At 38.1% G+C, this 12,336-nt stretch overlaps 1 protein-coding gene across 3 annotated transcripts in view; it reads left to right on the top strand.

Annotated features, from left to right (window-relative positions):
- Positions 1-12,336, top strand: part of HSDL2 (hydroxysteroid dehydrogenase like 2) — a 112,286-nt gene that overhangs the window by 32,878 nt on the left and 67,072 nt on the right. For all 3 annotated transcript variants that reach the window (XM_033926133.1, XM_033926113.1, XM_033926123.1), the window contains exons 5-6: positions 4,887-4,990; positions 9,335-9,433. In XM_033926133.1, the coding sequence (XP_033782024.1) occupies positions 4,887-4,990; positions 9,335-9,433 (203 nt within the window). The remainder of the gene's footprint in view (positions 1-4,886; positions 4,991-9,334; positions 9,434-12,336) is intronic.

The following is a 12,336-nucleotide window of genomic DNA, read 5'->3' as shown; positions in this document are numbered from 1 at the left end:
CAGATTCATCTCCTAAACAGAAGCCTCACTAAACTTCATAAGTTCTATTTTCCCTCTGTCTATTTCTTGTGTAATATGTTGTTCCCTCATTTTCCACATTCTGCAACTCGTTGATTGTCCAACTTCTACTCCCTGGGTTGCATACATGAGATCCACATTTCTTACTTAAGTTTCATATTTTCCTTTTATTTATTTTTTGTGTAATAAGTCGTACCCTCACTCTTGCATTCTGTAATTTGCTGATTGTACAGCCCTCTTCGATGTGAACTGCCTAGAAGTCATTTGACTATGGCGGTAGAGAAGAATAAAGTTATTATTATTATTTATTCAAACTTCACATAAATATATTTTGAGACTTATTCTAATTTTGTACATAAAGAAATAATCCTATGTTTCTGTAATCAAATTTATCAAATATTATCACTGTAATCAAATATTATCACTGTTGGATGTCTTTACGCTAACTCTTTCTACCTAATGCTACCAGAAAACACTTTCCGACTTTCTCATTGCCAGCTTTTATTATGTATGTAAACTTGTAACTCGTTTTGGGTTCTTCTGTGAGGATGAGCTAAAAAATCGACTAAACAAATAAATTTACTATATATAGTAGGAGTTAGTGGAGTCAGACAGTAGCAAAAGGGAGGAGTCGGAGTAGAAGGTTTGGTGTAATGACTTCACATCCATAGTTATGATTTTATGCAAATTTTAACAAAATTGTTTTAGAATAATTTCTGTTCTGAAAAAAAAGGTAAGGAGGGTACTGCGAGGATTCGTTCCTAAATTTTAGCTTCCTTACATGTCGTATATGAAATTCTGTAATAAAATGAGAGTGTAGATTTCTTCGTCTGATCCTCCCATCTCAGATTTCAAAAGAAATTAAAGACTCTTCTCTTCAAGACAATTTTCTCCTTGGACAATCAGTAGTTTGTTCCACCTCAAAGATCTCCTCTCATTCAATGTAATCTGTACTTCCAATGTATACTTCTCTTCCTTGTAGAAGTCTCTTCACAATCTTCCTCTCCTCCTGTACTGTCTCCTCACTCCTTAATTCTTCTTTCTTTTTACCATCACTTGAATTGCACGTCGCCTTGAACCTATTTAAGCATAGAGTGACTCACAAATTGTAGACTAGATTAGATTTCTCACAACATTGAATTACAGGGAATTTTAGCAGAAGGAATTATGGAGTAATAGTCTTCATCCTTATAGTTTGACTCTTGTTTTCCTGTTCCACTTCAGTTGGCTGTCTCTACTCTTTGCAGAATAGACTCGATGTAACCATACCAAACCGACCCTCTCGGAGAGAGAAAAAGATAATGGTTACTGAGGATGGGCCATTTGGCCTTTATCTGCCATCATATTTCTATGTTTCTCACTATAGGTGTGACCATCTTCCTTACCTCTTCACACCGTTCCTTCACAGTTGCAGCTGGAAGAGATGCCCGCGACCTTATGTCCAATTGTTTGTTTTAATATATATTGCACCGTTTACCCTGTAAACACCAACAAAGAACTCTACAATCATTTTTAAGTTTTTTTCAGATTCTTTCTTTTCAGATTATGCTTGGCAGTCCATAATCTCATGAGCCTTAGAGCTTGTTGTGAGCCATCTACTATGTGACACAGGTCTTATTTCCAGCAGAGCCAGATTCTTTGGCAAAACGTTTGTTCTAATGCTAGTTACAATTCTATAGCCATAGCTTTGATCTGTGCTTAAGTCTTTGATCACTTCTTCACTGAGCTGAGAAAATCAGGGCCAATAGAGATATTAGTAAAATCAGGATTTATTTCCAATTCAGTAGCAGAATCCAGCATTTTTCCAATGGGACTTGTCCATTTGTTGTTGCTTAATGTCTTGCCATCCAAAGAAGTCAACAAGAGCCTGAATGGTAGTTCACCTGTGTGCAGGTTACAGACAATCCACACCAGCTTCCTTGTAGATTCTCTTCAACATAATGCATCATTCCTCCCTCCCAACCAGTGTTTACATTACAGGAATCACCTCTAATAGTTTGAAGAGTTTTGTCTGCTCCTCTTTCAGCTATGCAACCAAATTAGCATCAATTATTTATGCATGAGCTTTAGTTGTTTTTGCAGGAGCAAAATGCCACAGATATATGCCTCCTGGCTCCATACAAACTGTAATGTTTCTCTTTCACCATACCTGGATACATTTTGCCATTCACTTCAGCCTTTTAACATGACCCTGATATTATCTGTGACGACCATCAAAGAAAATGCAACTGATGCCATTTTACTGCAGTTTTCCCTCAAACCGTGCATGCAATTTTTTAATGATTCTCAAGGTGAGCTTTTTTTCAACTTGTTGTGATCAATCACCAAAGCAGCATCTAAGTGAGTGATGAGTCCTGCATCAATCCAGGCAGCATTAGCAATCTCTGCTGACTCTCACAGTCCAGTATGGTGTGCATTCAATGTCTTCTTGAGATAGTTAGTCAGGTTAAAGCCTGCGATGCTGTTCAACTCGTTGCAACAAGGCCTCGCACTGCACTGAATGCATTGTAAGGCCTAGCTGCAAGGAGTTGGAACAGCATTGCAGGCATTATCCTATCTCAAGAAGATATTGAAGCCCTATAAATGCTGCTTTAAGTTAGGTGCCTAACTTAAGCTGAAAATGCTGTTTAAAAAAATAAAAAAGCTTTTTAAATGGAAAAATATAGGCGCCTATTGGTGTCTTAAAAAAGAGCACCTGTATCGTGCCTTCAAAGGCATTTTATGATGCTTAACACCACTGTAGGTATGGCTAACGCTGGAAGTGGTATTAGATGTCATAAAGCGCTTCCGTAGGTGCCGGAAATGTAGGCCTTGAAAACCCTGGCCTACATTTCTGGTGCCTACCTTTTCGGAAGTTGCGATTCTATAAATGGCGCCATTGTGTGATTGACATGCAATTGACAACCACCAACAACGGTGCCGTTTATAGAATCTGGGCCTGAATGCTTGAGTGTTTGGAACGCCATTGGTAGATGGCTACACCAAAGTGTACGTGTTTAGCTCCTAGCGAAGTAAGTTAAATTTCTGTTATTTTTCACAATAAAGTGCAGATATTGAAGATTCATTTAATACTACTAGATTTTTTTTTTTTACTTAAAATGTTATTTTATCATGATTTGATGATAGGAAGAAAATATTTTCCTATTCTTTTGTGGTTGTAACGCAGTATTAGTGGGAATCGAACCCCACGTGTTATAATAAGCATATTGGAGACTCTGTAGTGTTATTTCTGTATTGGTTTATTGTTGTTTTTCAATAAAACAGACTTGACAAAATATATTTTTATCAATGTATCATTTTTGAGTGGCAAGGAGTAATAGTTGGTCTAAAACTAATTTTCCTCATAGCAGCTGAATCATATCTTTAGGGGAGAGTATGGCGCAGTGGTAAAAAACTACAGCCTCAGCCTGAGGTTGTGGGTTCTTCAAACCCACGCTGCTCCTTGTGACCCTGGGCAAGTCACTTAATCCCCCCCCCCCCCATTGTCCCAGGTACATTAGATAGATTGTGAGCCCACCGGGACAGACAGGGAAAAATGCTTGAGTACCTGAATAAATTCATGTAAACCGTTCTGAGCTCACCTGGGAGAACGGTATAGAAAATTGAATAAATAAATAAATAAAAGATGTCCTAAACAGAAATGATTACTGGATTGGTAGATTGTGAGCTGGTATATATTTTTCCTCTCAAACATTATCATTTAATTCATATAATCAAATGTAGATGGTAGAGGATAAACTATAAGATATCTTTATAATTGTGTGAGCTGATAGAAACTTTCTCAAGTCACGTAAGAATCAGAATCCTTTACTTTGACTGCATTGAACTCCCAAGTGTTTTTGGTGCAATATTGTGCCAGCAGCCTGTGAGGGGAATTCATAGTGTGCATAAGAAATAACATATAAATGTAGTTATAATAAACAGGTGAAAGGCTGCCACGCTATCAACATCCAGAGTTCCAGTGTTCAAATATACCTTGGCCAGTCTTTTACCCTGAGCATTGATTGCATGCTCTGGAGGTCTGTTCTTTTTTTTCCCTGGCCCTCCCTGGCTTGTTTCCCTTTTGTGGTTTTATCTGCCCTGAGTGCAGCAGCAAACTCTCCCTGCAAAGCATTCCAGAAGCCACTACTTACCCTGTATCGATAGCATGGAATATTGCTACTCCTTGGGTTTTGGTCAGGTACTAGTAGCCTGGATTGGCCATTGTGAGAACGGGCTACTGGGCTTAATGGACCATTGGTCTGACCCAGTAAGACTATTCTTATGTTCTCTTATGCTCAGAGCCCAACCTTTTAAGGTAGTCCAGCAAGAGAGTGATGTTAAAGGGAACTGGTAATTTCCTATATCTCAATCCTTAATAGCAAATTTGTGTGTCAGCAATTACAGCACTGAATGAATCCATCCATTTTTTTTGTTCAAGTTCATATTGGCCACAGATTTGAGAGGAAGGTGAAGTTTTATTTCTTGCACCTACCCTATTGAAAATGACTTTGAGGTGATAAGAAGGCCCTTTCTGATAACATATATTTGAAAAGCATTGCAATTCTATACATATGCATGATTTGATTTCACTTGTTTTCATATATTTACTACTTGCACTTTTTCGTTTTTGTTTTCTTATAATATACTTGAAGAAATCAGGGGATGAAGAATGAGTCTTTCTAGCAATAAATTTTCTATAGCAGATTTGCTTATAGAGGTTGTTTTATTGTGGGTATTGTACTAGTTTCTTAAGTGTCTATAAATTTGTGTTTTCTATCCATCTTAGTCTGTAAGCTCCCTAGAATAAGAACTTCCTTGTAGTTCGTAGCACTGTGTGTATTTTGTAGCACTACAGAAATGTTTTAACATTTTGTTTATGTTTTCAGGTCAAAGATCTGCATTCCTTACTTAAGGAAGAGTAAAATTGCTCATATTTTAAATCTCAGCCCCCCATTGAACATGAATCCTATCTGGTTTAAAAATCACTGCGGTAAGTGCCTTAAATGACAGCATGTTTATAAGCCATGGTGTTACTTGGTATGCAGTGGCAGTATTTGAGCAGGTAACTCAAAAGTTATAGTCTAATGTGTAAAATAAGTTTATTCCAGTTTATAAAATAATTTTAATAAAAACTGTTTTGTATTTTGAAGCTGTTTGATAGAAAATATGAGAGAGTACCCTTAAGTTCAGGAAAATATCTAGACATTATTGAATGACTTTAGTTAGTACTTGTTGAAGGGACACGTATCAGTATCTTGGTAGTTTTCCATAGAATGTTTTGAAGCTGTAAGAAAGCCAGACCCTGTTTGTCTTTCCTTCTTTGAAGATAGTACAAGGACATTTATGTTTGAAAAGATATGTTCTTAACTTGTTGTGAAATGAATTCAATTGTTCTTATAAGCCATATTTGCAAACAGCTTTAGATTAGGGGCTCTGCTGGTCAAGGCTTTTCTGACCTTTTGGACTCCAGTCTTGAGATTGAAAAAATGCTGATGTGTTTAAAGTTTCATGTGACCTGTGTCCATATATGGTTTGTGTTTACGTCACATGCTGACAATACTGATTCATTTAGAATGATATAAAAGATGTGAAGCTCACAATAAAATTGGACATGTTTTGGAGATCATTTCTTGCCTCTACAATATGTCCCCAGTTGCACCTGTCTTCCAAATGGCAGAGAAAGTATGGGGCAGGAATTGTCCTTAGGTCCTTTTTCTCTTTCAACAATTACAAAAGCTTCTACAACTGAAATCTAGAGATCAAATCAGGTTGTCAAAGCTACTTCTGCCATTAGTTTCAACCTAAATGGATAGCCTGATCCAAAGCGAGGAACTTTTCCATGTCCAAAGATGCCTGTGGGTTGAATCCCTCCTTGAAAAAAGGGAAAGAACCGAGTGACGAGGTGGCAAAGAGGAAAAGCAATGAAAAACACATTGAATTGATTCTTGAGGCATCAAAGATCTGAAAGTAGAATATGCAGCTGTACTAAAAAGGACAGTTGGTCACAGATCACCAGACCCTACAGATTCAACACTTTAACTCCACCTTCCTTCAAACTGAAGAACTGGTATTCAGCCTTGGAATAAGCGAGAACATCTGACGAACCACAGCACAAAAACCCCAAGTGCTACCTCAGGGACCACTAGGGAGCAAACAGTAGTGGCAGTCAGATGCCTCTGTATCACTCATAAGTAGGGGGGAGTCATCTGCCAACTAGATATGATGTTGTGGGAAGTATGCTGTCTACCTAGTGCCAAGAGCCAAGACATCAAGGAGTTTGCTAAGACTTATGAAGCCTACTATTATCCAGTGCCACTCATCTACTTTCTCTAGGAGAAAGAAAGAAGCAAATAGGTATGTAGGTGGTATTCTTATCATTCTTTCTCTCAAGAGAAGACACCAAGAAAAAGAGGCTCATATCCTGGAGATGAATGCATGGCTGCAAGGATGGCGACACTGAAGGTATTTTGACTTCCTTGGATCATTTTCCAAGGGTGCTGAGTGGAGATGTCTCCCTATTAAAGAATGGGAAGTGACAAAGGGTAGTGTTAATGGCTTTCTTTCCGAAGGTAAGGACATCACTAGTGATGTGCTACAGGAAATGGTCTGGTTCTGAACATTTTTGTAAATAATTTTGCTGAAGAGTTGTTTGGTAAGGTTTGCCTCTTTGCAGATGATAAAAAAAAATCTACAATAGGGTAAACTCCCTTGAAGGTGTGATTAACGTGAGAAGCAAAGCTTGGAAGAGGGGTCTAAAGTTTGTCAGTTCAGATCTAATGTATAATGATGCAGAGCCATGCATTTGGGTTGCAAAAACCAAAGGAGGATTACAATATTAGGGTGAAATACGTCTCTGCATGAAAGAAGAGAGGGACCTGGGAGGGAGGAATTGCTTATTGTATCTAATTTAATTTTTAATTGAAACCCCCCCCCTTTACAAAACCGTGAAAACGTTTTTTAGCGCTGGCTGTGTGCTGCTCCGCCACTGATAGCATTCCTATGAGCGTCAGAGCAGCACACAACATTCAGTGCGCCAGCCAGCGCTAAAAAATGCTTTTGTGGTTTTGTAAAGGGGGGAGTTAATAATCAGTTTATAACCTAGTTGGGTTTAGAGGTGGTTTACCAATATAATCATAAAAACATTATACAAGGCTTCTTCAAAAATTTCTGCACTTTCATATATTTGTGGGAAATGGTTGGGGTGGAGAAGTGTCAAAAGGGCATGTCATAGGACGCTGGGAAAAATGTATCGCAAAACAGGATGATTACGTGGAAAAGTGATGCAATTTGCTTTTGAGATATTTAATAAAGAGTATTCAAAAATTTTCCACACTTTTTTTTTATTTTTTTTAGCGATCTCCTGTAGTAAAAATACATATCAATGCCTAATCTATTTCTAATACAGCAAAATTCATAACTATCCCATAGCCAAAATCATTCAGTCCAATGTAAGCAGAAATTACCGCTTAATGTAGTAATAGTCTTGACTTCATCCCCTTCACAGCAAATAACAATTCATCTGAGCTAGGCATTTGTCAAACAATCAGCCTCTTTTACAAAGCCGCGCTAGCGGCTGCCACTTCGAAACCCTTTAAATCTCTATGGGCTTCGGGGCCGTTAGCGCAGCTTTGTAAAAGAGGCCAAATGTTTTATAACAAATTTTCTGAATTTTGAATGGTGGTTCTCCAGTCTCAGATCCTTAGTAAAATTTCAAGGTTAGGGAGCTATACCTCTTGAAAGAAATATTTTTTATTATAATCGATTAAAATTCTTTACATTTTAAATTGTCCAAATAGGTCAAACTGGCTAGAAGGATGCTTGAGTGCATAGAGACAGGCTAGAGCAGAAGGGAAAAAGGAAGTGATACGGTCTCACCAAAGAATTATACAGAGGCATTATTTGGAGTATTGTGTATAATTGTGGAGACCACACACCAGAAAGATATGAGATGGAGTCTGTCCAGAGGGCAGCCACAAAAGTGGCCTGATTTTTCATTCATAAAGTGTATAGAGACAGACTTAAAGATCTTTACGTATTTATAAGAAAGGCAGGAAAGGGGAGATATGATAGAGTTGTTTAAATAGCTTAGTGGCATAAAGGTACAAGGATTGAAAGAGAGCACTGGAATGAGGGTGGATGACAGTTAAAGGGGATAAACTCGGGCATAATCTAAGAAAATATTTGATCGTCTCTGGGAAAAGGTAACTAAAGTAGCGGATCCAAAATGTTGAGAATGACCAATTTTCCATGCCATGGATTCATAAGCAGTCTGCAAAAGTTACATTTGAACTTCTGTAACTTTTTTATTTTTCCTAACACAAGTATGGGGTTTGGACTGTTGTGTTAAAAATTGTTTGCGCAAACAGAATTTGTTAAAACCTCATTTTTGTTTCTGGAGATTTTTAGTCACTTTTTCCTAGATATACGTAGATGCATGAATACTCTTAGAAGAGGTAATGAAGGTAAGGACTATATCTGTCTTCAAAAAAGCACTAAAGATCTCAAAGGGAAAAGGACAGGATTATAAGACTGCTTAGTTGGTATGGATGCTCATATTGGATAGACCCATATGGTTTAAATCTGTTATTTTCTTTTTTTTTTCAGTTTTCAAAAATTTTTATTAAGCCAGTTAAGCATTGTACAGTACCAGCAACAAGAAATCAAACACTGTGCAGCAAATAATGGTACAACAAACCATAATGCACCCATGTTCTTTGGCGCAGGCAAATTACAACATATCCAACTGTACCTCCTCTGCCCCCCCCCCCATCCCGAGCCACCCCAAACCCTCCCCCCTCCCCTAGTGGAAGGATGTGTGGAAATCCAACAAGGACAACCCACCAAAAGTAGTCTAAACAGAAAAGCTAAGGGACAAGAAACATGATCAGTGTGAGAGCTGTGGCACGTATCGTAGGCTCCCCAAATTTTAACATAATGTTGCAACTGATTCCTCCGCAACGCCGTCAGCTTAGACATTTGTTGTACATATTGTACTTTAGCTAGCAGCACTTGAAAGACCGGCAGATCCGGCTGCTTCCAAGCAGAGGCTAAAACCAGCCTGCCAGCTGTAAGCACCAGACATACTTATATAGCTCTTGCAGCGATTTTCACCAAGTGGGTACATAAAATTAATTTCTCGGTTAATATGAAAAAATTACTTTGTTCTAAAAGGTGAATGGTGATATTAAACCATGTTGGAATATGAATCTTTTATACCCTTCTGTCACATTTTCAGGCAGGTTTCATCCAAGCAACTTCAGATTTGAATTATGTGCTAGTTTACATACGTAACTGAATTATATATTAATGATTTCTTTTTCTCTCTCTGTTTTAGCTTATACTATGGCTAAGTATGGCATGTCTATGTGTGTGCTTGGAATGGCAGAGGAATATAAAGGGGAAGTTGCAGTCAATGCATTGTGGCCTAAAACAGGTAAATGTTTCTTTTTGGTGCCTTCCTTTTCAAAGGAATGAAAATATTTTAATTGGTTTGATTATCTCCCGCCCTTATTCAGGGCGAGTAACACCTTTACATACAAAATATACATTACATTTAACATACAGATCACATCAACACAACCATCACTCTAACCATACAAAATATAAATACAAAATATAAAGATACAAAAAACATACAAATTGCTTCAACTGCAAGCATCGATATACATCAGAATAGAAAATTGCCTATGATATATACAAGTCTCTGCTATGACGAGCATCATTAAAACCAATAAAACAAAACAGACCATGGAATACATCAGTGACCAGCACTCTGCAATCGACAGTCACCACTATTCCTCATTCAAGCATATTTCATCTTACAGAGCAAGTGTCTTTTCAGTACTTGCTTAAAGTTCTGTAAATTCTGCTGATGGAGGATATATTCTGGAAGGATGTTCCATTCCCTGGGGCCAATGCAATGAAAAACACTGTTCCTGGATGTTGAAAGCCTCAAGTCCTGCACAGATGGGACAGACAAGTCAAAATGCTCAGTAGACCGAAGCAAGCGAGCCAACTCATGTGGCATGATACTCTGGGCCAGATGTTTAGAGGCCAACTTCTGAAGGCACATGAAGACGTTTACCAGTAACTTGTGATGTGTCCTGTCCTTTACCTTCAACCAATACAGCTTTATAAAGAAATCTGTCACATGTTCATGTCTGCCCATTTTAAATAACAATCTTGCCACTGAATTCTGGGCCACCTGTAACGCACACAAAACTGACTCAGGTACTCCATACTACAGTACTACATACCCAGGAACACCATAGTACAGTAGATAATACAATCGACTGCAACACTATCCTAAACATTGGAGCTGCCAAATAAGGCCTGAATCCATTCACTAACCGAAGATGGAAATAAACCGTCCGAACCTCCCGAGGAAGGTGGTTGAGAAGAAAACGGTGACAGAGTTCAAACAAGCATGGGATGAACACAGAGGATCTCTAATCAGAAAATAAGGACTATACATTAAAGGAACTAAGGCCAGTACTCACAGGCTTACATGGTCTGTGTCCCGTATATGGACATTCAGTTGAGGACGGGATGGGGAGGGTTTCGATGGCTAAGATGGGTTGGAGTGAGCTTTGATGGAGACTCTGCACACTACTGGAAAGGGCTCTGGGTTTCTGGCCCAGAAATATCTAAGAAAAAAGACCATTTAAACTAAATTAATTTTTGGAGTATGTATAGTTGGGCAGACTGGATGTACCACTCGAGTCTTTTTCTGCCGTCATTTACTATGTTAGTATGAACTTCTAACACCTGCCCTCTCATGGTAAGACCAGAGTCCACAAGCACACCAAGATACTTCACCTCCCGTCTAAGCAGGGTAATTGGACACAAGCGCACTCTTTAAGCAGTAGTTGCCAAGATTCTTGCCCAGAAATAGCTAAGAAAAAAATTTAAAAATTTAAATTGAATTAGGTTGGGCAGACTGGATGGATCATTCGGGTCTTTATCTGCTGTCATCTACTATGTTACTATGTTAGCTTTCGTTCTAGGTGTGTAAAAATGCACCATAATAATAAAATGATGCAAATGTTTTCCAAAAGCAAAAATATTATTTATTCATTATCAGAAATGATTTATCATAAGGTTGGTTGCATCATGAGAATTATTACAGAAGCCAAAAGCTGGCCTTGCTAGTAACAAATTCCAATGTTTTACCAGTTACACATCCATATATATCCTAAATGACGACATTCCTTCGCTACAATCTAACTGGTCCAAATTATTTGCTTCCATATAAGGCTTGCTTCTATACCTTCCTATGGGCGTGTCACAAAAGCATTCCTAAAAATTACATTCTTATACCTAAAAAGTTACATTCTCATATTAAGCTTACATGTTTTATAAAGAAGAAATACAGAAACAGATATTGTAATGTACTCACAAACTAATGTGCACATACAGCTTTTAAATCCCTTCCTGGTACCATCATCTCTGTGCTGAGAAATTCATGTCCCTTTGTCTAACTAAAACTAGAGAGAGAAGGAGGGATTAATCCCCCCCTCCATCAGAGTTTCACAGAGTAGAAAAAGTTGCTTAAGGTCAGAGGTTAAATCCCAGATGTAGTCCTCTCAGAATTTCTTCAGATTTCAAATATATGAAATCAAAGTAAAATATATTCTAATCTACACTTGTTACCTATAGCTACATAAGTAAATTCCTATTGTATAGTTTTAATGACTTACTGACTTACTAAAACTTAATTCTGGATCTATACATACAATGATACACATGTGGATTCGATTTGTCTTTCTCACTGCAAAATCAGGGCCCCTTGGAATGTAGGCAACCAGGTCAGAGGCCAACTCCTGTCTGCCTATAACTTCCCTGAGGACCAGCCTAGTCCAGGCTGGACACACCTCAGAACAAAGAAACCTTATAAAACTTAAGCTTTGCCATCTGAGGTAAATTTGCTATGGTGCTTATCAATCACACTAATGTTCCAGTCTGCCTTCCTGTTCCTTCAAGCACATAGCACATGTGTGAAATCAATATATTAGATTCCCATTTTTTTGCTTTTGCCATTCTGATTATGATATTCTGGCTTATCCAATATTTTCTAGTTTCATATATTTATGTATAGCCACTAATACCACATTCTCACCTGCCCTTGGATTAGGCCCTATCTATCAACAGGTTTTTCTAACTAGTGAATCCTGATGCAATGTGAGAAAGTATAATGGCTGAATTTTTTATTTCATGTTTGCTCATTTCACCAAAATATACCTGTCCAGGTAAATAAGCTGGCCCTCCCCAGGCCTACTTAAGGCACAGAACAATCTCATATCTCACAATCTTTCCCCCAGTATCTCAACTGTCTCC

The sequence above is a fragment of the Geotrypetes seraphini genome, chromosome 1 (assembly GCF_902459505.1).
Source record: "Geotrypetes seraphini chromosome 1, aGeoSer1.1, whole genome shotgun sequence".
In the NCBI taxonomy this organism is placed as follows: domain Eukaryota; kingdom Metazoa; phylum Chordata; class Amphibia; order Gymnophiona; family Dermophiidae; genus Geotrypetes; species Geotrypetes seraphini.
The sequence above is the reverse complement of the archived record's forward strand: the minus strand, read 5'-3'. Positions and strand labels throughout refer to the sequence as shown.